The 25826-nt window shown below is 51.5% G+C and overlaps 1 protein-coding gene across 2 annotated transcripts in view; it reads left to right on the top strand.

Annotated features, from left to right (window-relative positions):
* Nucleotides 1-4460: 4460 nt before the first annotated feature.
* arl9 (ADP-ribosylation factor-like 9) overlaps nucleotides 4461-25826 on the top strand; it is a 56093-nt gene continuing 34727 nt past the window's right edge. Inside the window, exon 1 of one of the 2 annotated variants that reach the window (XM_072495167.1) lies at nucleotides 4461-4640. In XM_072495167.1, coding sequence (XP_072351268.1) covers nucleotides 4521-4640 — 120 coding nt within the window. In that variant the 5' untranslated portion in view covers nucleotides 4461-4520. The remainder of the gene's footprint in view (nucleotides 4641-25826) is intronic. The other variant, XM_072495166.1, reaches the window with a different exon arrangement.

Raw genomic sequence — 25826 nt, 5'->3', positions numbered from 1 at the left:
TGTTGAGCCTCGGCCGTCAGGGGAAAATGGGTGGACTGTATGAGTGGGTGGGCCTTGTCCGCATAATTTTGGACCTACTGGCGTAGTATGAAAAGAACCCCAGGCAGCGTTTGAGGGCCTAGGGGCAGTAGGGAAGGGGGAGCTCCATGAGGGGGCGCATGCGGTCGGGATCGGGCCCCAGAACTCTGTTCTGGTCCACATAGCCGAGGATGGCTAAGCGGTTCGTGCTGAACACGCATTTCTCCTTGTTGTAGGTGAGGTTTAGAAGAGTGGCGGTGTGGAGAAATTTGGCAAGGTTGGCATCGTGGTCCTGCTGATCATGGCCGCAGATGGTGACGTTGTCTAGGTATGGGAAGGTGGCCCGCAAACCGTACCAGTCGACCATTCAGTCCATCACCCTGTGGACCATCAGGACCATCACCCTGTTGGAAGACCGAGACCCCGTTGGTGACGACGAAGGGAACCCTGAGGAAGTGATAAGATGCAACCGTCTGCCTTGAACGCAGTGTATGGACGGTCCGCTTTACGGATGGGGAGCTGGTGGTAGGCAGATTTGAGGTCTACCGTTGAGAAGACCCGGTACTGTGCAATCTGATTGACCAAATCAGATATGGGTGGGAGGGGGTACGTGTCGAGCTGCGTGTACCAATTGATGGTCTGGCTGTAGTCCACGACCATTCTGTGTTTCTCCCCTGTTTTCACCACTACCACTTGGGCTCTCCAGGGGCTATTGCTGGCCTCGATGATGCCTTCCCGAAGCAGCCGCTGGACCTCGGGCCTGATGAAGGTCCTGTCCTGGGTGCTGTACCGTCTGCTCCTGGTGGCGACGGGTTTGCAATCCGGGGTTAGATTTGCAAAGAGGGAAGGTGGATCGACCTTTAGGTTCGCGAGGCCGCACACAGTAAGGGGTACCCGCCGAATTTCAGGGTTAGGCTCTGGAGGTTACACTGGAAATCCAGGCCGAGTAGTAGGGCAGCGCAGAGATTAGGGAGGACGTAGAGGCGGAAGCCGCTGAATTCTACGCCCTGGACCGTGAGTGTACAGTACCCCCGGATCGCCACGGAATAGGGTCCAGAGGCCAGGGAGATTCTTTGATTGGCGGGGTGTACCGCAAGGGAGCAGCGCCTTACCGTACCCGGGTGGATGAAGCTTTCGGTGCTCCCGGAGTCCAGCAGGCAAGAGGTCACGTGTCCATCGATTTTAACGCTGGTCAATGCGGTAGCCAGGTTGTGCGGACGAGACTGGTTGATGGTCACTGAGGCGAGTCGTGGTTGGTCGTCGCTGGTGTCGGATGGTGGGGTGCCCGGGGAGCACGGGTCCTGGAACGCTGGTGGTGCCCATGTGCCATGGGGGAGACAAGATGGTGGCGCCTGAAGAACTTGGGGAGGACAAAATGGCAGCACCCATGGGCCGCACGTGGTGGGGGTTGAAAAAGATGGCGGTGCCCATGGACCGCACGTGTTTCGCGGAGGGGAAGGTGACGGCGCCCACTGGCCACACGTGGTCTGGGGAGGTGAAGATGGCTGGCACACCGCGGCAAAGTGCCCCTTCTTACCGCAAGCCTTACAAAGGGCAGCGCAGGCCGGGCAGCGTTGGCGAGGGTGTTTCTGCTGGCCACAAAAGTAACATCGGGGACCCCCGGGGTTCGCTGGCTGGCGCATGGCACAGGCATATTGGCTGGGTAAGGCCCCCGCTGGGGCGGCCATCTGTGGGGTCCACGATGCGTAGGAGCGGTGGGCCGCACGGCAGGGGGTGTAGGCCTGGATATAGTGTACGGCAACTGTCATAGAGAGCGCTACCTTCTTTGTCTCTGTGAGATCGAGCGTGGCCCCCTCTAGAAGTCGCTGGCGTACAAGGTCCAACCCAATCCCCGTAACAAAAGCGTCCTGCATAAGGAGGTTTGAATGTTCCGTGGCCGTAACGGCCTGACAGTTACATTCCCGGACTAGTGAGATTAGGGCCCGCCAGAAGTCTTCTATGGACTCACCAGGGAGTTGAGAGCGAGTGGCGAGTGCGTGCCTGGCGAAAGCGTGTTCGTCTTACAAAGAACAAAGAACAAAGTACAGTAAGAAGTCTTACAACACCAGGTTAAAGTCCAACAGGTTTGTTTCGATGTCACTAGCTTTCAGAGCGCTGCTCCTTCCTCAGGTGAATGAAGAACATACCTCTTCATTCACCTGAGGAAGGAGCAGCGCTCTGAAAGCTAGTGACATCGAAACACACCTGTTGGACTTTAATCTGGTGTTGTAAGACTTCTTACTGTGCTCACCCCAGTCCAACGCCGGCATCTGCACATCAAAGAAAAGTACAGCACAGGAACAGGCCCTTCGGCCCGCCAAGCCTGCGCCGACCATGCTGCCCGTATAAAATCTTCTACACTTCCTAGGTCCGTATCCCTCTATTCCCATCCTATTCATGTATTTGTCAAGATGCCCCTTAAATGTCACTATCGTCCCTGCTTCCACCACCTCCTCCGGCAGCGGGTTCCAGGCACCCAGTACCCTCGGTGTAAAAAACTTGCCTCGTACATCTCCTCTAATTCTTGCCCCTTGCACCTTAAACCTATGCCCCCTAGTAATTGACCCCTCTACCCTGGGAAAAAGCCTCTGACTATCCACTCTGTCTATGCCCCTCATAATTTTGTAGACCTCTATCAGGTCACCCCTCAACCTCCGTCGTTCCAGTGAGAACAAACCGAGTTTATTCAACTGCTCCTCATAGCTAATGCCCTCCAAACCAGGCAACATTCTGGTAAATTTCTTCTGCACCCTCTCTAAAGCCTTCACATCCTTCTTCTGGGCGTAATGTTCTTTAAGTAGCGTCATGGCTTCGGCGTAGTTTGGCGCGTCCTGGATCAGCGTAAAGACGTTGGAGCTCAACCTCGAGTACTGTATCTGTATTTTCTGAGCCTCCAGAACAGGGCTTGGCACCGAGTTGATGTACGCCTCGAAACAAGCTAGCCAGTGCTAAAAGTCCTTTTTGGCGTCCCTTGCTTGCAGATCCAGCTGCAGGCAATCCGGCTTGATACAGAGGTCCATCTTCTGAAAATCTTAGAGCAATAAATTGATGCACGATTCAAATGCACAAAGACGAGAGTTGAATACAACTGAGGCTTTATTGCTCTAAGATGTGTGGTCTCCCACAGCAGCTGGTGAAATGGCTGCCGCACGGAGGACACACATATTTATACTCCGCCTACTGGGCGGAGCCAGCAGACAGGGACTACCGTCGTACCTGTAGTACAGGTCCTACTATACATCACCTAATATAGGTGCAATAGTGGTTTACCACGTGTCGTGGCTACTCTCCCTCTGTCCCTGGCTACCTAGTTGTTGGCCACAAACAGGTTTCTGAACAGTCGGGTGAATGGCTCCCGTGTTTTGTGGAAACCCTCTTCCGACCCACGGATGGCTAATTTGATTTTCCCATTTGGAGAGATTCCGATGGGTCGGACAGCCAGTCTGCAGCTTTGGGTGGTGCTGCTGACCGCCAGCCAGTCTGCAGCTTTGGGTGGTGCTGCTGACCGCCAGCCAGTCTGCAGCTTTGGGTGGTGCTGCTGACCGCCAACCAGTCTGCAGCTTTGGGTGGTGCTGCTGACCGCCAGCCAGTCTGCAGCTTTGGGTGGTGCTGACCGCCAGCCAGTCTGCAGCTTTGGGTGGTGCTGCTGACTGCCAGCCAGTCTGCAGCTTTGGGTGGTGCTGACCGCCAGCCAGTCTGCAGCTTTGGGCGGTGCTGCTGACCGCCAGCCAGTCTGCAGCTTTGGGTGGTGCTGCTGACCGCCAGCCAGTCTGCAGCTTTGGGTGGTGCTGACCGCCAGCCAGTCTGCAGCTTTGGGTGGTGCTGCTGACCGCCAGCCAGTCTGCAGCTTTGGGTGGTGCTGCTGACCGCCAGCCAGTCTGCAGCTTTGGGTGGTGCTGACCGCCAGCCAGTCTGCAGCTTTGGGTGGTGCTGCTGACCGCCAGCCAGTCTGCAGCTTTGGGTGGTGCTGCTGACCGCCAGCCAGTCTGCAGCTTTGGGTGGTGCTGCTGACCGCCAGCCAGTCTGCAGCTTTGGGCGGTGCTGCTGACCGCCAGCCAGTCTGCAGCTTTGGGTGGTGCTGACCGCCAGCCAGTCTGCAGCTTTGGGTGGTGCTGCTGACCGCCAGCCGAGCAGGATTCTACGGCGGGCGATCAGGGAGGCAAAGGCAAGGGCGTCTGCCCTCCTCCCTATGAAGAGACCTGACTGGTCTGATACCCCAAAGAGAGCCACTTTCGGGCACGGCTCCACCCTCATCCACACCACTTTGGACATTGCCTCAAAGAAGGCTGTCCAGAGCCTGCAGAGGAATGGGAGGAGGGGAGGGGGAGGAGGAGGGGTCAGGGGGCGGGGCCCGGTGTCAGGAGGGGCGGGGTCAGGGGGCGGGGCCCGGTGTCAGGAGGGGCGGGGCCGGGGGGCGGGGCCCGGGGGCCGGTCACAATGGCCCCTCCCGCAGCCCCGCCCCCCCGGCGCTGATCCGGATCCGGGGGTCGGGGTCGGTCCCGATGCTGGAGCAGGTTTCCCGGGTCGGGCTGCTCGGAGTGGCCGTGGCGCTGGTCGGCAGCATCATTTATGCCGCCTGGGACCAACTGTTCGGCGGGCAAAGGCCGGCGCTCGGAGCGGAGGTGAGGCCCCGGCCTGGGGCGGGGGTGGGATAGGGGGGTGGGGGGGCAGGATGTGGGGTGGAGGTGGGGGTGATGTGGCGCTGGGTTGGGGGTAGGGTTGGGGGGGTGGGGTGGGGGGGTGAGGGGTGGGGGGGGTGGGGGTAGGGGTGAGGGGTGGGGGGGGTGAGGGGTGGGGGGGGGGGGGGTTGATGATTGAGGGTTAGTTGTTGGTGGATATTTTTTCTTCATATTCGCCAATTGGTTGGTGTTTGTAGAAAGAAGCCGGGAACGACAGGCCCACGTTTGTGGTAAAGAAACTATTAGAAATCATAGAATCCCTACAGTGCAATAAGAGGCCATTCAGCCCATCAAGACTGGGTGGAAACGCCGCAGACGCTGGATGATGTGCAAACTCCACACAGGCAATCGCTCAAGTTCTCGGGGATTCGGAGAGCTAAGAGAGGGCATGAACAATCTCTGGCGGGTAGGATCAAGGAAAACCCCAAGGCCTTTTACACATATGTGAGGAATATGAGAATGACTAGAGCGAGGGTAGGCCCGATCAAGGACAGTAGCGGGAGATTGTGTATTGAGTCTGAAGAGATAGGAGAGGTCTTGAACGAGTACTTTTCTTCTGTATTTACAAATGAGAGGGGCGATATTGTTGGAGAGGACAGTGTGAAACAGATTGGTAAGCTCGAGGAAATACTTGTTAGGAAGGAAGATGTGTTGGGCATTTTGAAAAACTTGAGGATAGACAAGTCCCCCGGGCCTGACGGGATATATCCAAGGATTCTATGGGAAGCAAGAGATGAAATTGCAGAGCCGTTGGCAATGATCTTTTCGTCCTCACTGTCAACAGGGGTGGTACCAGGTGATTGGAGAGTGGCGAATGTCGTGCCCCTGTTCTAAAAAGGGACTACGGATAACCCTGGGAATTACAGGCCAGTTAGTCTTACTTCGGTGGTAGGCAAAGTCATGGAAAGGGTACTGAAGGATAGGATTTCTGAGCACCTGGGAAGACACTGCTTGATTAGGGATAGTCAGCACGGATTTGTGAGGGGTAGGTCTTGCCTTACAAGTCTTATTGAATTCTTTGCGGAGGTGACCAAGCATGTGGATGAAGGTAAAGCAGTGGATGTAGTGTACATGGATTTTAGTAAGGCATTTGATAAGGTTCCCCATGGTAGGCTTCTGCAGAAAGTAAGGAGGCATGGGGTAGTGAGAAATTTGGCCAGTTGGATAATGAACTGGCTAACCGATAGAAGTCAGAGAGTGGTGGTGGATGGCAAATATTCAGCCTGGATCCCAGTTACCAGTGGCGTACCGCAGGGATCAGTTCTGGTTCCTCTGCTGTTTGTGATTTTCATTAATGACTTGGATGAGGGAGTTGAAGGGTGGGTCAGGCAATTTGCAGACGATACGAAGATTGGCGGAGTTGTGGATAATAAGGAGGGCTGTTGTCGGCTGCAAAGAGACATAGATGGGATGCAGAGCTGGGCTGAGAAGTGGCAGATGGAGTTTAACCCTGAAAAGTGTGAGGTTGTCCATTTTGGAAGGACAAATATGAATGCGGAATACAGGGTTAACGGTAGAGTTCTTGGCAATGTGGAGGAGCAGAGAGATCTTGGGGTCTATGTTCATCTTTGAAAGTTGCCACTCAAGTGGATAGAGCTGTGAAGAAGGCCTATGGTGTGCTTGCGTTCATTAACAGAGGGATTGAATTTAAGAGCCGTGAGGTGATGATGCAGCTGTACAAAACTTTGGTTAGGCCACATTTGGAGTACTGTGTACAGTTCTGGTCGCCTCATTTTAGGAAGGATGTGGAAGCTTTGGAAAAGGTGCAAAGGAGATTTACCAGGATGTTGCCTGGAATGGAGAGTAGGTCTTACGAGGAAAGGTTGAGGGTGCTAGGCCTTTTCTCATTAAAACGGAGAAGGATGAGGGGCGACTTGATAGAGGTTTATAAGAGGATCAGGGGAATAGATAGAGTAGACAGTCAGAGATTTTTTCCCCGGATGGAACAAACCATTACAAGGGGACATAAATTTAAGGTGAATGGTGGAAGATATTGGGGGGATGTCAGAGGTAGGTTCTTTACCCAGAGAGTAGTGGGGGCATGGAATGCACTGCCTGTAGAAGTAGTTGAGTCGGAAACATTAGGGATCTTCAAGCAGCTATTGGATAGGTACATGGATTACGGTAAAATGATATAGTGTAGATTTATTTGTTCTTAAGGGCAGCACGGTAGCATTGTGGATAGCACAATTGCTTCACAGCTCCAGGGTCCCAGGTTCGATTCCGGCTCGGGTCACTGTCTGTGCGGAGTCTGCACATCCTCCCCGTGTCTGCGTGGGTTTCCTCCGGGTGCTCCGGTTTCCTCCCACAGTCCAAAGATGTGCGGGTTAGGTGGATTGGCCATGATAAATTGCCCTTAGTGTCCAAAATCGCCCTTTGTGTTGGGTGGAGATGTTGACTTTGGGTAGGGTGCTCGTTCCAAGAGCCGGTGCAGACTCAATGGGCCGAATGGCCTCCTTCTGCACTGTAAATTCAATGATAATCTAGGACAAAAGTTCAGCACAACATCGTGGGCCGAAGGGCCTGTTCTGTGCTGTATTTTTCTATGTTCTATGTCCCTGGCGCTGAGGTCGCCATGCTGACCATGAAGAAAACTCATTTCCACTTGGAGAGTCATGGTTTGATCAGGAATGGTCAGCATCACTTCTGATGGCGATTCTGAAGGAGTAAGTCGCACATTTGGTGGCTCCCACTCGGGTCGGACTTTTGGACCTTTTCCCCCGATTTTCTACTGGACTTGAATTGAAAAATTGATGACAGAGGCAATTTTGTACTGAATTCCCACATCGGTGCATGGAGAGGAGGACTAGAAGTACTCGTAAAGGCAGAAACAGAAAGACAGAGAAAGCTTGGGCTTTAGTTGCAGCGGGAGACAGCATGGCGGAGGACCGGACCTCTGGTTTGTCGACCCAGCGGTCAACGGAGCAGCTGATGCAAGTTATTCAGGAGGGCTTCGCTAAGCAGAAACAGGACTGCTTGGACCCGATAAAAGAGTCAATTGAGTGGCTGGAGCTTAGATTGGATGCCCTAGATCACACGATGCAGAAGGTAGAGAAGGTGCTGGCTCAGCAGGACGAACATCAAACTGCAGTGGAGCTGGGGATGCTGAGAGACCAACAGAAGAAGCTCCTGGAGAAGGTGGAGGATCTAAAGAATAGGTCCCGCCGGCAGAACTTGAGAATCGTTGGGCTCCCGGAGGGGGTCTGAAGCAGCGGACGCTGGGGCATACACTGCAGATATGTTTGAGAAGCTGCTGGGGGATGGGGCATTCTCCCGACCCTTGGGAGGTGGACAGAGCTCACGGAGCACTCGCAAGGAAGCCGCGAATCGGAGACACCCCCCCCCCCCCCGAGGGCAATGGTGGTGAGATTCCACAGGTACTTGGATAAGGAGCGCATTCTACAGTGGGCCAAGCAGACACGGAGCTGTAAATTGCACAGCAGTATCCTGCGGATCTACCAAGACCTGAGTGCGCCAGGGATGGGGGCCACCAAGCTAGCTGGGCGGGCTAGCTCACGGAAGCGTAGTGGGGGGGGTGCATATGTTACGTTTATTAAAGGGGTTGGTATACAGACTGTTGTTACTGGGGGGGGAAGGGGGTAAATGTTCTGCTGATGAGGGAGGGACCTGTGCTCAGGGACAGAGAGGAGGTTGGGGGCAGAGGCGGCCTGGGGGCGGTCTGGTGGAGGCGCGGAGCACGGGATGGAGGCTGGCACAAAAAAAGGGGATGGCTGATCGGCGAAGGGGGGGGGGGTCAATGAGCCCCCCAACTAGGCTGATCACCTGGAATGTACGAGGGCTAAATGGGCCGGTCAAGAGGGCATGCGTGTTCGCGCCTCTGAGGGGACTGAAGGCGGACGTGGTAATGTTGCAGGAGACACACCTTAAGAGTAGCTGACCAGATTAGATTGAGGAAAGGCTGGGTCAGTCAGGTCTTTCACTCGGGGATAGATTCAAAGACTAGAGGGGTCGCGATCCTGATCAATAAGCGGGTGGTTTTTGAGGTGGGTAGAATAGTCTCAGATGTGGGAGATCGGTACATTATGGTCAGTGGGAAACTGGAGGGGGTGCAGGTGGTATTAGTAAATGTGTATGCGCCAAATTGGGATGATGTTGAGTTCATAAAGAGGATGCTGGGGAAGATACCGGACCTGGACTCGCACAAGTTGGTCATGGGAGGGGACTTTAACAGTTATTGACTCTGGCTTAGACCGGTCAAGCTCAAAAACGGGCAGGGTGCCAGCAATGGCAAAGGAACTGAAAGGGTTCATGGAGCAGATGGGGGGGGTGGATCCATGGAGATTTGGGCAGCCGAGGGTGAAGGAGTTATCCTTCTAATCTCACGTGCATAAAGTCTACTCCCGGATTGATTTCTTTATTCTGAGCAAGGCTTTACTGACGGGGGTGGTGGACACGGGGTACTCGGCGATCACAATCTCAGACCATGTTCCGCACTGGGTTGACCTGCAGGTTAGTAAAGACAGTAACCAGCGCCCGCACTGGAGGTTAGATGTGGGACTTCGGGCTGACAAAGGTTGTGATGTGGCTGAGGAAATGTATTCAGAACTACCTGCAAGTCAATGACACGGGGGAAATTTCAACAGCGGTGGTCTGGGAAGCACTGAAGGCGGTGGTCAGAGGGGAGCTGATCTCGCTATGGGCCTACAGGGAGAAGGTAGACAGGGCAGAGACGGACCGACTGGTAAAGGAGATACTACAGATCGATAGGAGGTATACGGAGACCCCAGAGGCAGGGCTTTTAAGGGAACGGCAGAGACTACAGGTGGAGTTCGGCTTGTTAATCACAGGGAGGGCGGTGGAGCTGCTGAGAAAGGCGAGGGCGGGGCGATCTATGAGCATGGAGAGAAGGCCAACAGAATGCTTGCACAACAGCTTAGAAAGAGGGAGGCAGCCAGGAAGATAGGGAAATTAAATGACGGAGATGGGAACCTGGTGGGAGACTCAGCAGGGGTGAATAAGGCGTTTAGGGATTTTTACCGTTGGCTGTATGGGTCGGAACCCCCTACGGGGCCAGAAGGGATGAGGCACTTCTTAGGGGGGCTGAATTTCCCAAATGTGGACGAGGAGCTGGTAGAAGGGCTGGGGGCCGCGATCGGGTTGGAAGAGATAGTGGAGGGTCTGAAGGCCATGCAGGCGGGTAAAACCCCAGGGCCAGATGGGTACCCAGTGGAGTTCTATAAAAAGTTCTCTGGGATATTGGGACCGTTGTTGCTGAGGATGTTCAATGAGGCAAGGGAGAGAGGGGTGCTGCCCCTGACGATGTCACAGGCCACAATTTCGCTGATCCTGAAGCGGGACAAGAATCCGGAGCTGTGTGGGTCCTACAGGCCGATATCCTTGTTGAATGTGGACGCCAGACTGCTGGCCAACATTTTGTCCTCCAGGATTGTGGACTGTGTTCTGGTCGTTATTGGGGAGGACCAGACAGGGTTTGTTAAGGGTAGGCAGTTGGTGGCCAATATAAGAAGGCTATTAAATGTGATCATGATGTCCCCGGAAGGTAGGGAGGTGGAGATAGTGGTTGCAATGGACACAAGGCTTTTGATCAGGTAGAATGGGAATATCTGTGGGAGATACTGGGCCAGTTTGGATTTGGGTGTGGCTTTATTGACTGGGTCAGGTTGCTGTATCAGGCTCCTGTGGCAAGCGTCCGGACGAATAGGACAACATCGGACTACTTTAGACTGCACCGGGGGGTGAGACAGGGATGCCCCCTCTCCCCACTGTTGTTTGTGCTCGCTATTGAGCCGCTGGCAATTGCTCTGAGAGCTTCAAGGGGCTGGTCACACGGTGTAGGTGGAGCACAGAGTCTCGCTTTATGCAGACAACCTGCTTCTGTATGTATCGGACCCAATAGAGGGGATGGAAGAAATCGTGAGGATTTTAGGGGAATTCGGCCGTTTTTCGGGGTATAAGCTAAATATGGGAAAAGTGAGATGTTTGCGGTCCAGGCGAGGGGACAGGAGAGGCGATTGGGGGAGCTGCCGTTTAGATTAGTAGGTGGAAGCTTTAGGTATCTAGGCATCCAAGTGGCGCGGCAATGGGGCCGGCTGCATAAATTAAATCTGGCCCAACTAGTAGACCAAATGAAGGACGATTTTCGGAGATGGGACGCGCTTCCGTTGTCACTGGCTGGGAGGGTGCAGGTGGTGAAGCTGATGGTCCCACCGAGATTCCTTTTTGTATTTCAGTGTCTCCCTATTTTTATTCCGCGGTCCTTTTTTAAAAGGGTCAACAAATTGATCACTGGCTTTGTTTGGGCGGGCAAGACCCTGCGAGTAAGGAAGGTAATGCTTGAGCGGAGTCGGGGAGAGGGCGGGCTGGCGCTGCCAAATTTTAGTAACTATTACTTGGCGGCGAATATAGTCAAGATCAGGAAGTGGGTGATGGGGAGCGGTAGGCATGGGAACGTATGGAGGTGGCTTCATGCAAGGGCACCAGTTTGGGGGCGTTGATAACGGCGCTTCTGCCATTCCCGCCGGCACGGTACTCCACCAGCCCGTGGTGGTGGCGGCCCTGAGAGTCTGGGGGCAATGGAGGAGCCATGTAGGAGCAGCGGTAGCATCGGTCTGGGCCCCAACCTGTAATAATCACCGGTTTGCCCCGGGAAGTATGGATGGGGGTTTCCGGATATGGCGGAGAGCAGGAATTGAGAGGATGGGGGATGTTTATAGAGGGAAGCTTTCCAAGTATGAGGGCGCTGGAGGAGAAGTTTGGGTTGGCGAGGGGGAAACAAATTCAGATACCTGCAGGTGTGGGACTTCCTACGCAGACAGGTCTCAACCTTCCCGCTCCTACCACCAAGGGGGATTCAGGACAGGGTAGTTTCCAGAGGGTGGGTGGGAGAAGGGAGAGTCTCTGACATTTACAAGGAACTTATGGGGTCAAAGGAAACGCAGACCGAGGAGCTGAAGCGCAAGTGGAAGGAGGAGCTGGGAGGATAGAGGATGGTTTATGGGCGGACGCGTTGAGTAGAGTCAATCCCTCTGCAACATGTGCCAGGCTCAGCCCGATACAATTCAAGGTCGTTCACCAGGCTCACAGGACAGTGGCCCGGATGAGCAGATTCTTTGGGGTGGAAGACAGGTGCGCAAAGTGTGCGGGAGGACCAGCGAACCATGTTCACATGTTCTGGACATGTCCGAAGCTTAGGCAATTTTGGCAGGGGTTTGCAGATGTCATGTCCATGATGTTAAAAACAAGGGTGGCACTGAGTCCAGAGGTGGCGATTTTCGGGGTGTCAGAAGACCCGGGAATCCAGGAGGAGAAAGAGGCAGACGTTCTGGCCTTTGCTTCCCTGGTAGCCCGGAGACGGATACTATTAGCTTGGAGGGACTCAAAGCCCCCGAAGTCGGAGACCTGGCTATTGGACATGGCTAGCTTTCTCTGTTTGGAGAAAATCAAGTTGCCTTGAGAGGGTCACTGTTCGGGTTCACCCGGAGGTGGCAGCCGTTCGTCGACTTCTTTGTGGAAAATTAATCGTCAGCAGAAAGGGATGGGGGGTAGTTTAGAGTAGGTGGTTAATAAAGGTGGGACCTGTAAGGGAGGGAGATGGCTTTTGCACTATGTTTATAGATTCATGTACATTGTTTATTCTATTGTTATTGTCATACCAAAAATACCTCAATAAAATGTTTATTTAAAAAAAAGGAATGGTCAGCATGGCTTTGCCAGAGGGAGGTCATGCCCAACAAATTTGATTGAATTTTTTGAGCAGGTGACCAGGTGTGTGCAGATGAGGGTAGTGCAGTTGATGTAGTTTACATGTCAAAGGCTTCGCTGAAATCCAAGGTCCTGCATGGGAGACTTATAAAGAAGGCAAACGCACATTGGGATACAGGGTGATTTGATGAGGTGGATTCATAATTGACTTAGCTGTAGGAGACAGAGGGTGATGACAGACGGCTACTTTAGTGTCTGGAAGTCAGTGACCAGTAGCGTACCACAGGGATCCGTGTTGGGCCCCCTATTGTTTGCCATTTTAAAAAATAAATTGAGTACCCAACTATTGTTTTCCAATTCAGGGCCAATTTAGTGTGGCCAAACCACCTACCTGCACACCTTTGGGCTGTGGGGGCAAACCCCACGCAGACACGGGGAGAATGTGCAAACTCCACAGACGGTGACTCAGAGCCAGGATTGAACCTGGGACCTCGGCGCCGTGAGGCAGCAGTGCTAACCACTGCGCCACCATGCTGCAGCAATATTTAGTTATAATCTACAGGCTGAAACTTGCTCCATGCACATTATTTTTAAATGATAATTGTCAATCCAGTTCCTATAGCCATGGGCCAACAGAGCTCGAATCTGACGCAATGTTCACAATTTGCTTAAGACAGCTGATGCGAAGAATGTAAAAATGTTGCACATCCGTGCAGAGAGCATATACATCTGTCGTGATCCACATTGGGACCAATGTCATAGGCAGAAAAGGATTGAAAGCAGATTTTAGGAAGTTAGAAAGGAAATTGAAAAGCAGGATATCAAGAGCAGTAATCCCACGATTACTCCCAGTGCCTCGCGCTAGTGAGCATAAGAACAGGAAGATCGAGCAGTTTGACACATGGCTGGTGAAATGGAGTAAGAGGGAGGGCTGTAGATTTCTGAGGCATTGAAACCAGTTATGGGGCAGGTGGGACCTATACAAGAAGGACGGGTTACACCTTAACAGGACTGGGGCTAATGTCCTTGCAGGGAGGTTTGCTAATGCTGTTGGGGAGGATTGAAGCTAAATTGGCAGAGGGGTGATAACCTGAGGGGAAATTCAGAGTGGAGAGGAGAAAAGCTGGCAACAGGAAGTAGTGAAGTATAAACTGATAAGGAGGATATATCAGAGAGTACCGAGATAGATAGAATACTTGACAGTTTGACAGAGTCAGCAATACTAAGTAATTACCAGGGCACAAGTTGACAAATGGACAGCACGGTAGCACAGTGGTTAGCACAGTTGCTTCACAGCTCCAGGGTTCCAGGTTTGATTCCTGGCTTGGGTCACTGTGTCTGTGGAGGTTAGGTGGATTGGCCATGATAAATTGCCTTTGGTGTCCAAAAACATTAGGTGGGGTTATGGGGAAAGGGTGGAGGAGTGGGTTTAAGTGGGGCGCTCTTTCCAAGGGCCGGTGCAGATTTGATGGGGCGAATGGCCTCCTGCACTGTAAATTCTATGATTCTCTAATTCTATGAAATGGAATTAAGATATTGCTATAATGGACACCTGGATCAAAGAAGGGCAGGGCTGAGCTTTAAATATTCCTGGGTACCAGGTATTTAGACAGAAAAGAAGAAAAGAGATTGTGGGGATAATGGCAGTACTGATTAAAGATGGTATTACAGTCCTGGGGGGAGAGGATGTTTCAGAGGAGCCAAGGACAGAATCTCTCTGGCTGGCTGGAATGAAAAAGGTACAATAACGTTGATTGGTGTAGTTTATAGACCACCAACTAGTGGAAGGGTTGTAGAGAAATAAATTTGCAAAGAACTTGCAGAGATGTGCAAGAATTATAGAGTACTTATAACAGGGGCTTCAATGATCCAAATATAGGCTGGAATCGGGATAGTGCAAAGGGACCAGAAGGGTCAGAGTTCCAGAGTGTGTTCACTCTAATAGTGGAGCAGTATGCTTCCGCTCCAACTTGGACCTGGTTCTGAGGAATGAGTTGGCCCAAGTGGATCAAAAATAGTGGGAGAGCATTTAGGGGACAGTGACCATTTTATCACAAGGTATAGATTGGCCATGGCAAAGGACAAGGAGCGATCCAGAGCAGGGATAATTAGTTGGGGGAAAGCCGACAACGGGATCAGAATGTACCTGAGTCGAGTGAGTTGGAATCAAATGTTGGCAGAAAGACGGCGGCTGAACAATGGGCCACCTGAACGAGATCATATTGCAGGCAGTAGTCCCTTGAAGGGGACATGTAGGAAAAATAAATCTAGAACATCCTGGGTGATGAGAGAGAGCTGAAGATTAAAAGGAAGAAATGCGCATATGACAGATGTCAGGTAGAAAATGCAATGGAGAATCAGATTGAATAGAAAATGACCAGAGGGGAAGTAAAAAACTAATAAGAAAAGCAAGGAGAGAGCATGAAAAGAGACAGGCAGCTAACATAAAAGAAAATCCCACGGTTGTCTATAAGCATGTAAATAATGAAAGGGTGGCAAACGAAAGAGTAGGGCCGGTTAGGGATTTTAAAAAAGAGGCTTGCATGTGGAGGTCGTAGCGGAGGTACTAAACAACTACTTTGCACCTGTCTTTGCAAAGGAGGAGGATGCTACCTGACCTAAGGTGAGAGAAAAGGTATTATTACAATGGAGAAGGAGGTGTTAGAAAGGCTATCTTCACTTAACATTGATAAGTACCAGGACTCGCTGAGATGCAACTAAGGATACTGAGGGAGGTGTGAATGGAAATTTCAGAAGCAGTGGTGATAATCCTCCAGTCTTCCTTAAACACGGGAGTGGTGCCAGAGGGGTGGCGAATACATCCTTATTCAAAAAGGGGAGCGAAGATAAAGCCGACAACTGCAGGCCAATCAGCCTGACTTCAGTAGTAGGGTAACATCTGGAAATATAGCTCGGGACCAATCAGTAGTCACTTAGACAAGAGCAGGATAATTAAAGAAAGCCAGCAAGGATTCATTAAGGGAAAATCATGTTTAATCAACTTGCTGGAGGTTTTTGAGGTGGTAACAGAGGAGGTTGATAAGGGCAATGCTGTTGAAGTGTATATGGATTTTCTAAAGGAGCCACACAACCGACTTGTGATTTAAAAACTCTAGCTGATGGAATAAAACGGAAAGTAGGCACTTGGATCTGAAATTGACTTCGGTGTCAGAGTAATGATAAATGGTTGTTTCTTAGATTGGAGGTTTGTAGTGGAGTTCCCCAGGGGTCAGTGTTGGGACTCTTCCTGATATATATTAATGGCCTTATATATATATTAATGGTGTGCATGGCATGATTTCAAAATTTTCAGATGATACGAAGATGGGAAGCATTGGCAACTGTGATGAGCATAGCCTTGAACTTGAAAAGGACATAGACATGTTGGTGGATTAGACAGTCAAGTGGCAGATGCAGTTCAATGCAGAGAGGTGTGAGGCAACTCATTTTGCCAGGAAGAATGTGGAGAGGAGTATAAAACAAAGGGAGAAACTCAAGGAGGTGCAAAAACAAAGAGATCTTGGGGTATATGTACACAGGTCATTGAAGATGGCAGGGCATGTTGAGAGAGTAATTAATCAAGCATATGACATCCTAGATTTTATTTAATTTATTTATTTTTAATAAATTTAGAGTACCCAATTAATTTTTTCCAATTAAGAGGCAATTTAGCGTGGCCAATCCACCTACCCTGCACATCTTTGGGTTGTGGGGGTGAAACCCACGCAAACACGGGGAGAATGTGCAAACTCCACACGGACAGTGACCCAGAGCCGGGATCAAACCTAGGACCTCGGTGCCGTGAGGCAGCAGGGCTAACCCACTGCGCCACCGTGCAGCCCAGCATCCCAGATTTTATTACTAGGGGCATTGAGTACTAACATAAGGAGGTCATGTTGAACTTGTTAAATACACTAGTTAGGCCTCATCCGGAATATTACACCCAATTCTGGGCACCATAGTTGAGGAAGACGTGAGGGCTTTGGAGAGACTACAGAGGAGATTCACAGGAATGATTCCGGGGATAAATCAACACGAGGTGCAGGGAGCAGTGAGCAGAGTTGGGTAAGTGGGGAAATTAGGTGAAGTGGTGGAGTTTTTTTTCCCTCTTTTCTGACGTTTGTTTTCTGAACTACTTTCACTGGGGCAGCTTCAGACCAAGTCCCCAAAAGCTGAAGATTATTCTGGGATTAAGTGAGAAGCAGCAGGAATGAGTAAAAGATCCGAGACCGAGAGGAGGCTAAAGTTAAAGTAATGGGAGTATCTTTAAGATTAAGTAATTAGCAAAGTTAGTGCGTAGCTCGGTAAGCCGACATTTGTCATGGCAGGTGAGGTCAGCCGAGTGGAACGTGTGACTTGTCATATGTGCTAAGTCATGGACCCTACCAGCATCCTAGAAGAGCATGTGTGCAGGAAATGCCCCCGAACCCAGAAACTTCTGCCCGAGCGGTGCTGGAGACACTTTGGAACATCCACGAGGCTGAGAGCGGATAGCACATTTAGAGAGGTGGTCACAGCGCATCTGAAGGAACTGGAGGAAAAAAGAGAGTGGGTGACCACCAGACAGTCAAAAAGAAATGACCAGGTGGTGCAGGAGACTCCTGGCATCCCGCTCACAAATCAGGTTTCCATTTTGGAAACTGATGAGGGTACTGGTTCCTCCAGGAAGTGCCGACAAAGCCAAACTTCTGGCACCGCAAATGGCCTGACAGCACATGAGGGGAGTTTGAAACTTCGTAATTTGGAGCAGTGTGGTAATTAAAAGAGGTAAGTGGTGAATTTAGTTTTGCTGTTTTTTAGTTAAAGGTTGAGTGGACCAGTTAGCTGGAGCTGCCCACACCCTAATTGCTGAGTGGCAGTTATCTGTCAATCACCTAAAGCCTGATTAGAGGCAAAAGTGTAAATTGTTTTCAACATATAAAAGGTGAGAGAGGCAAAAATAGAGATTGGACCACTGGGAAATGTGGCTGCAAAAGTAATAATAGGAAACAAAGAAATGGCAGATGAACTGAATAATTACTCTGCATCAGTCTTCACGGTGGAAGACACCAGTGGGATGCCAGAGCTCCAGAAGAATCAGGGGGCAGAGGTGAGTGCAGTGACCATTACAAAGGAGAAGGTTTTGGGGAAACTGAAAGGTCTGAAGGTGGATAAGTCACCTGGACCAGATGGACTACACACCAGGATCTGAAAGAGATAGCTGAGGAGATTGTGGAGGCATTAGTGGTGATCTTTCACGGATCACTGGAGGCAGGAAGGGCCCCAGAGTACACAAAGTGGCTAATGTAACATCACTGTTTAAGTAGGGAGGGAGGCAGAAGACAGGAAATCATAGGCCAGTTAGCCTGACTTCGGTCATTCGTAAGATTTTAGAGTTCATTATTAAAGATGAAATCACGGAGTACTTGGAAGTGCATGATAAAATAGGACTGAATCAGCACAGCTTTGTCAAAGGGAGGTCATGTCTGACAAATCTGTTCGAGTTCTTTGAGGAAGTAACAAGGAAGCTAGACAAAGGAGAATTAGTGGACAGGGCTGGTTTAGCTCAGTGAGCTAGTCAGCTGGTTTGCAATGCAGAACAAGACCAGCAGCATGGGTTCAATTCCCAGACCAGCTGAGAATTCTGAATTCTCCCTCTGTGTACTCGAACAGGCACTGGAATAGGCGACTAGGGGTTTTCACAGTAACTTCATTGCAGTGTTAATGTAAGCATACCTGTGACAATGAAGGTTATTTATTCATTTATTTATTTATTTAGATTTCCAGAAGGCCTTTGACAAGGTGCCGCATAGGAGACTGTTAAATAAGTTAAGAGCCCATGGTGTTCAGGATAATATCCTGGCATGGATAGAGGACTGGCTGACTGGCAGAAGGCAGAGAGTGGGGATAAAGGAGTCTTTTCCAGGATGGCAGCCTGTGACTAGTGGTGTGCCTCAGGGGTCTGCTGGGACCACAACTTTTCACAATATACATTAATAGAACAAAGAAAATTACAGCACAGGAACAGGCCCTTCGGCCCTCCCAGCCTGCGCCGATCCAGATCCTTTATCTAAACCTGTCGCCTATTTTCCAAGGATCTACTTCCCTCTGTTCCCCGCCCGTTCATATATCTGTCTAGATGCACCTTAAATGATGCTATCGTGCCCGCCTCTACCACCTCCACTGGCAAAGCGTTCCAGGCACCCACCACCCTCTGCGTAAAAACTTTCCACACACATCTCCCTTAAACTTTCCTCCTCTCACCTTGAAATCGTGACCCCTTGTAATTGACACCCCCACTCTTGGAAAAAGCTTGTTGCTATCCCCCCTGTCCATACATCTCATAATTTTGTAGACCTCAATCAGGTCCCCCCTCAACCTCCGTCTTTCCAACGTAAAGGCTCTTTGACCCTCCAAGCCAGCTCCGGCCATGCTGCCCATCTAACCTAAAACCTTCCACACTTCCGGGGTCCGTATCCCTCTTCCCATCCTATTCATGTATTTACCAAGACACCACTTAAACATCACTGTCGTACCTGCTTCCACCACTTCCTCCGGCAACGAGTTCCAGGAAACCACTACCCTTTGAAATGAAATGAAAAAAATGAAAATCGCTGATTGTCATAAGTAGGCTTCAATTAAGTTACTGTGAAAAGCCCCTAGTCGCCACACTCCGGCGCCTGTTCGGGGAGGATGGTACGGGAATTGAACCGCGCTGCTGTCCTGCCTTGGTCTGCTTTAAAAGCCAGCGATTTAGCCCAGTGTGCTAAACCAGCCCCTGTGTAAAAAAATCTTCCCTTGCACATCCTCTAAACTTTGCCCCTCGTACCTTTCACCTAAGTCCCTAGTAGTTGACTCCTCCATCCTGGGAAAAAGCTTCTGACTATCCATTGTGTCCAAGTCCCTCATAATGTTCTGGACTTTTATCAGGTCACCCCTCAACCTCCGTCGTTCCAGTGAGAACAAACTGAGTTTATCCAACCTCTCCTCATAGCTAATGCCCTCCATACCAGGCAACATCCTGGTAAACCTCTTCTGTAACCTTTCCAAAGCCTCCACATCCTTCTGGTAGTGTGACGACCAGAATTAAACACTATATTTCAAGATACAGACATCTTGGAAGGGTCTTCTAATGAGGCGTTGTGGGTAGAGCTTAGGTACAAAAGGGGGCAGTCACATTGCTGAGAATATTATAGACCACCAATTAGCAGGAAATAGAGAAGCAGATATGTAGACAATTCACTGAGGTGTGTAAACACAATAATAGAGCAATTATATTTGGAAATTTCAACTTTCCCAACATTATTTGGAATGGTTGCGTTGTAAAGGGTTTAGAAGGAGAAGATTTTTAATGTTTCAAAAGAGCTTTTTATATCAACATGTCAAAGGTCCAAGAAGGGATGGTGCAGTGCCGAACCCAGTTCTGTGGAATGAAGCCGGACGGGTATTCGAGGTAGCGGTGGGGGTGGGGGTGGGGGTGGGGGGTGGGGGGGGGGGGGGGGGGGGGGAGGGGAGGGGAGGGGAGAGGGCGGCATTTTAGTGATAACGACCACAACACTACGTTTTTAATTTGTCATGGGAAAAAAAAAATGGTCTGCGAAAAGGGGTTTTGGATTGTGGGAAGGGTGATTTTATTAAAATAAGGCAGGATCAGGGCAAAGTAGACTGGGAACAACTTCTGGGCAAATCAGCAGCAGAACAGTGTGAGTGGGGTGGGGGGGGCGTTCAAAACGAAAATGGCGCGAGTACAGGTCCAAGATGCAGGAGCAACAAGTCTAGAAAACCCTGGATGTCTCAGAATATTCAGGACTGAATGAGAAGGAAATGAGAGACTTTTAACAGGTATAAAGGGTGCAAATCTACAGAGGCCCTCGTGCACTATAGAAAGTGCAGGGGATAGATCAAAAAGCAATTAGGAGAGCAAAGAGGGGGCCTGAAAACCCACTGGCAGCTAAGAATAGGGAAAATATCAAGATATTCCATAAACAGCATGGTAGCACAGTGGTTAGCACAGTTGTTTCACAGCTCCAGGGTCCCAGGTTTGATTCCCGGCTTGGGTCACTGTCTGTGCGGAGTCTGCACGTTCTCCCCGTGTCTGTGTGGGTTTCCTCTGGGTGCTCTGTCTTAAAGACACTGTGATTTGGCCTCCACAGCCAATAAGGTGTTAAACGAGTACTTGTGTCTTCACATTGGCAAGGAAGGATGTGGGTCCAGAATTCAGACAGAGGGACTGTGAGGTTCTTGACCAGTTTGACATAGGGAGTGAGGAGGTACTGGAGGTTTTGACGGGCTTAAAAGCAGACAAATCCCCAGCTCCCGATAAGTTTTATCCCATGGTGCTGTGGAAAGCAAGGGAGGAAGTTACAGGGTATTTTTACACTCTGGCCACAGGGGAGGTGCCAGAAGGTTTGAGGACAGCTAATGTGGTTCCATTTTTCAAGAAGGGTAGTAGAGATAAGCCAGGGAGTTACAGATCAGTGAGTCTCACATCGGTGGTAGGGAAACTTGGAGAAAATTCTAAAGAACAGAATCAATCTTCACTTGGAGAGGCAAGGTTTAATCAGGGACAATTAGCATGGTTTTGTCAGAGGCCTAAAAAATGTTATTGAATTTTTTGAGGAGGTGACCAGGTGTGTAGATGAGGGTAGTGCAGTTGATGCAGTTTATGTGGATTTCAGCAAAGCCCCACATGGGAGACTCAGAAAGAAGGCAAATGCACATGGGATACAGGGTAAAGTGGCAAGTTGGAACCAAAATGAGCTGAGTGATTAGAGACAGAGGGCGGTGGTTGAAGGCTGTCCGTGTGACTGGAGGCCAGTGTTCAGTGAGATAATAATCGTTATTGTTACTTCCGGTTGCGGTGATGCACTGCTAAGCCGCACGTTTCGGCAGCTCCCGTTCCAACGGACTTTTGGGCTCTTATCGGGAGCCCCAACGGAATTTTTTTTCCCGACCTAACCCAGTGTGGGGTGACGAAGGAAGGAGTCCCCCCGAGTATGTATGGAAAGGAGTGGCGGTAGTGGCCAGATTGCGAAGGATCCTTTGGAGCAGCGGCAGAGAAGAGAAGGGAGAAGCAAGATGGCGGCGGATGGAGCCCAGATGGTATGGGGCCCGGACCAGCAGGAGTTTCTCCGACGATGTGTGGAGGAGCTCAAGAAAGAGGTGCTGGCACCGATATTACTGGCAATCGAGGGACTGAAGGAAACACAAAAGGTCCAGGTGATGGAGCTCCGTGGAGTGAAGGCAAAGGCAGCCGAAAGTGAAGATGAGATACAGGGCCTGGTGGTAAAAACGGAGACACACGAGGCACTACACAAGAGGTGTATAGAAAGGCTGGAAGCCCTGGAGAACAGCTCGAGGAGGAAAAACCTACGGATTCTAGGTCTCCCCGAAGGAGCAGAGGGAGCTGATGTTGGGGCTTATGTGAGCACGATGCTCCACACACTAATGGGAGCTGAGGCCCCAACGGGCCCCCTGGAAGTGGAGGGAGCGTACCGGGTCCTCGTGAGAAGACCAAAGGCAGGTGAAACACCAAGAGCAATAGTGGTGAAGTTCCATCGCAACAGGGACAGAGAGATGGTCCTGAGCTGGGCCAAGAAGGCACGGAGTAGCAAATGGGAGAATGCGATGATACGTGTGTATCAGGACTGGAGTGCGGAGGTGGCGAGAAGGAGGGCGAGCTTTAACCGGGCCAAGGCGGTGCTCCATAGGAAGAAAATAAAATTTGGGATGTTGCAGCCGGCGCGATTGTGGGTCACGTACCAGGGCAAGCACCACTACTTCGAGACGGCGGATGAGGCATGGACATTCATCCAAGAAGAGAAACTGGACTAGATTTGAGAGTTTGATGTTTGGAGAGAAGCAGCGAGGTGGTGGTACAGAAATGTAAAGTGGGGAAAGGGGAGGACTATTGTACAGCAATGTTGGACGGGGACACACAGAAATGTGGGCGCCGGTGGGAAAAGGGACAGGGAAGGGGAATGAGGGAACTGCGCCATAGGGGGCGGGGCCGAGAGGAAAGCGCGGGTATTTTCCCGCGCTATGGAAATTATAGCGGGAAAACGGGCGCAGGAAGGAAGGGAGCCCCACACGCAGGGAGGTCAAAGAGTGAACGGGGGAAGCCGAGGTCAGCCAGAGTTAGCTGACTTCCGGAAGCAATATGGGGGGAGTAACCAAGCTAGAGGGGGATCTGGGGGGGGGGGGGGGGGGGAATTAACTGGGTTGCTGCTGCTGAGTGCAAGGGGGAGCTGGTAAGAAACGAGGTGGTCGGAGCGGGAAGGCGCTGCCTGGGGGACAGACGGGTGTGTGGGACCTGGATGAGGAGATGGCCTAAAAAAGGGGATGGCTAGTCGATGAGGGGGGGGGGGGTGAATGGCCCCCCAATCCGGCTGATCACGTGGAATGTGAGAGGCTTAAATGGGCCGATGAAGAGGGCACGGGTGTTTGCGCACATAAAGAGACTGAAGGCGGACGTAGTCATGCTCCAGGAGACGCACCAGAAGGTGGCGGATCAGGTTAGACTAAGAAAAGGATGGGTGGGACAGGTATTCCACTCAGGGTTGGACGCGAAAAACAGAGGGGTGGCAATATTGGTGGGGAAACGTGTATCATTCGAGGCTAAGAATATAGTGGTGGACAGTGGGGGCAGATATGTGATGGCGAGTGGCAGACTGCAGGGAGAGGCGGTTGTGCTGGTGAATGTATATGCCCCGAACTGGGATGACGCGGGATTCATGAAGCGAATGTTGGGAAGTATCCCGGACCTGGAGGTGGGAAATTTGATAACGGGGGGGGGCGGGATTTTAACACCGTGCTGGATCCAGGGCTGGACCGGTCCAGATCCAGGACCGGGAGAAGGCCGGCAGCGGCCATGGTGCTTAAGGGATTTATGGAACAAATGGGGGGAGTGGATCCGTGGAGATTCGCCAGGCCGATGGCTAAAGAGTTCTCTTCTCCCATGTCCGTAAGGTCTATACTCCCGGATAGACTTTTTCGTTTTGGGAAGAACACATCCCGAAAGTGGCAGGAACGGAGTACTCGGCCATAGCCATGTCAGACCACGCCCCGCATTGGGTGGATCTGGAACTAGGAGAGGAAAGGGAGCAGCGCCCACTCTGGTGACTAGATAGGGGACTACTGGCGGATGAGGGGGTCTGCGGAAGGGTGAGTGGGTATATTGAGCGATACCTGGAGGTCAACGACGATGGGGAGGTTCAGGTGGGGGTAGTATGGGAAGCACTGAAGGCGGTGGTGAAGGCGGTGGTTAGAGGAGAGCTGATCTCCATCAGAGCCCACAAGGGGAAACAAGAGGGCAAAGAAAGAGAGATTAGTGGGGGAAATTTTGAGGGTGGATAAAAAATATGCGGAGGCCCCAGAGGAAGGGCTATACAGAGAAAGACGAAGACTACAGGCGGAGTTTGACCTGCTGACCACGGGAAAGGCAGAGGCACAGTGGAGGAAGGCACAGGGGATGCAATATGAGTATGGGGAAAAGGCGAGCCTGCAGTTGGCCCACCAACTTCGGAAGAGGATGGTGGCGAGAGAGATCGGGGGAGTTAGGGACGAAACGGGAAATATGGAGCAGAGAGCAGAGAAAGTGAACGAGGTGTTCGAGACTTTTTATGAGAGGCTATATAAGTCCCAACCCCCGGGGGGAAAAGAAGGAATGCTACACTTTCTGGACCAGCTAAGGTTCCTGAAGGTGAAGGGGCAGGAGGTGGCAGGTCTGGGGGCGCCGATCGAGGTGGATGAGGTGATTAAAGGACTGGGGAACATGCAGGCAGGGAAGGCCCCGGGACCAGACGGGTTTCCGGTGGAATTCTACAGGAAGTATATGGATCTGTTGGCCCCGCTTTTGGCGAGAAACTTTTAATGAGGCTAAGGAAAGGGGGATGCTACCCCCGACAATGTCGGAGGCGACGATATCACTAATCCTGAAACGAGATAAAGACCCGCTGCAATGCGGGTCATACAGGCCTATCTCACTCCTAAATGTAGATGCCAAACTGCTGGCCAAAGTGATGGCGACAAGGATAGAGGATTGCGTCCCAGGGGTGGTGCATGACGATCAGACAGGGTTTGTAAAGGGGAGACAACTGAATGTTAATATACGAAGGTTGCGGGGGGGGGTGATGGCGCCCCCACCGGAGGGGGAGGCAGAGATAGTGGCGGCGATGGATGCAGAGAAGGCATTCGATAGGGTGGAGTGGGACTATCTGTGGGAGGTGCTGAAGAGGTTTGGTATCGGTGAGGGGTCAGACTCTTGTATGGGGCCCCGATGGCAAGCGTAGTCACAAACCGGCAAAGATCGGGGTATTTTCGGCTACACAGGGGTACAAGACAAGGGTGTCCCCGTTACTGTTCGCGTTGGCAATTGAACCACTGGCCATAGCGCTGAGGGATTCTAAGAAGTGGAGGGGGGTGCTTAGAGGGGGAGAGGAACACAGAGTGTCGCTCTACGCAGATGATCTACTGCTATACGTTGCGGACCCGGTAGAGGGGATGCCAGAAGTAATGTAGATACTTAGGGAGTTTGCAGAGTTCTCGGGATATAAACTAAATATGGGGAAGAGCGAGCTTTTTGTAATGCACCGGGGAACAGGGTAGGGGGATAGATGCTCTGCCGCTGAGGAGAGTGGTAAGGAACTTCCGATACCTGGGGATCCAGGTGGCCAGAAACTGGGGAACCCTGCATAGACTTAACCTGCCGCGACTGGTGCAGCAGATGGAGGAGGACTTTAAGAGGTGGGATATGGTGCCGCTGTCGCTGGCGGGCAGAGTGCATGCAGTTAAAATGGTGGTCCTCCCGAGGTTTCTTTTCGTGTTTCAGTGCCTCTCCATTCTGATCACAAAGGCCTTTAAAAAAAAAAAAAAAATAGATATGAGCATTACGAGCTTTGTGTGGGCAGGAAAGACCCCGAGAGTAAAGAGGGGGTTCCTGCAGCGCAGTAGGGACAGAGGGGGACTGGCGCTGCCGAGTTTGAGCGACTACTATTGGACTGCCAATGTGTCGATGGTCTGTAAGTGGATGAGGGAGGAAGAGGGAGCAGCGTGGAAGAAGCTGGAGATGGCGTCCTGTAAGGGAACGAGCCTAAAAGCGCTGGTGACGGTGCCGCTGCCGTTCTCCCCGAAAAGGTACACCACAAACCCAGTGGTGGTGGCAACCTTGAGGATCTGGGGCAGTGGAGGCGACACAGGGGAGTGACGGGTGCCTCGGTGTGGTCCCCGATAAGGAATAACCACAGGTTTGTCCCAGGGAAGATGGATGGGGGGGTTCCAGTGTTGGCAACGAGCAGGAATTAGGAAGCTGAGGGACCTGTTTATAGACGGGACGTTTGCAAGTCTGGGAGCGCTAGAAGAAAAATATAAGTTGCCCCCAGGGAACGCCTTCCGATATATGCAAGTGAGGGCATTTACGAGGCAACAGGTGAGGGAATTTCCGCAGCTCCCGACGCAGGGGATCCAAGA

Source organism: Scyliorhinus torazame, chromosome 3 (assembly GCF_047496885.1).
Source record: "Scyliorhinus torazame isolate Kashiwa2021f chromosome 3, sScyTor2.1, whole genome shotgun sequence".
Classification (NCBI taxonomy): Eukaryota; Metazoa; Chordata; class Chondrichthyes; order Carcharhiniformes; family Scyliorhinidae; genus Scyliorhinus; species Scyliorhinus torazame.
The sequence above is the reverse complement of the archived record's forward strand: the minus strand, read 5'-3'. Positions and strand labels throughout refer to the sequence as shown.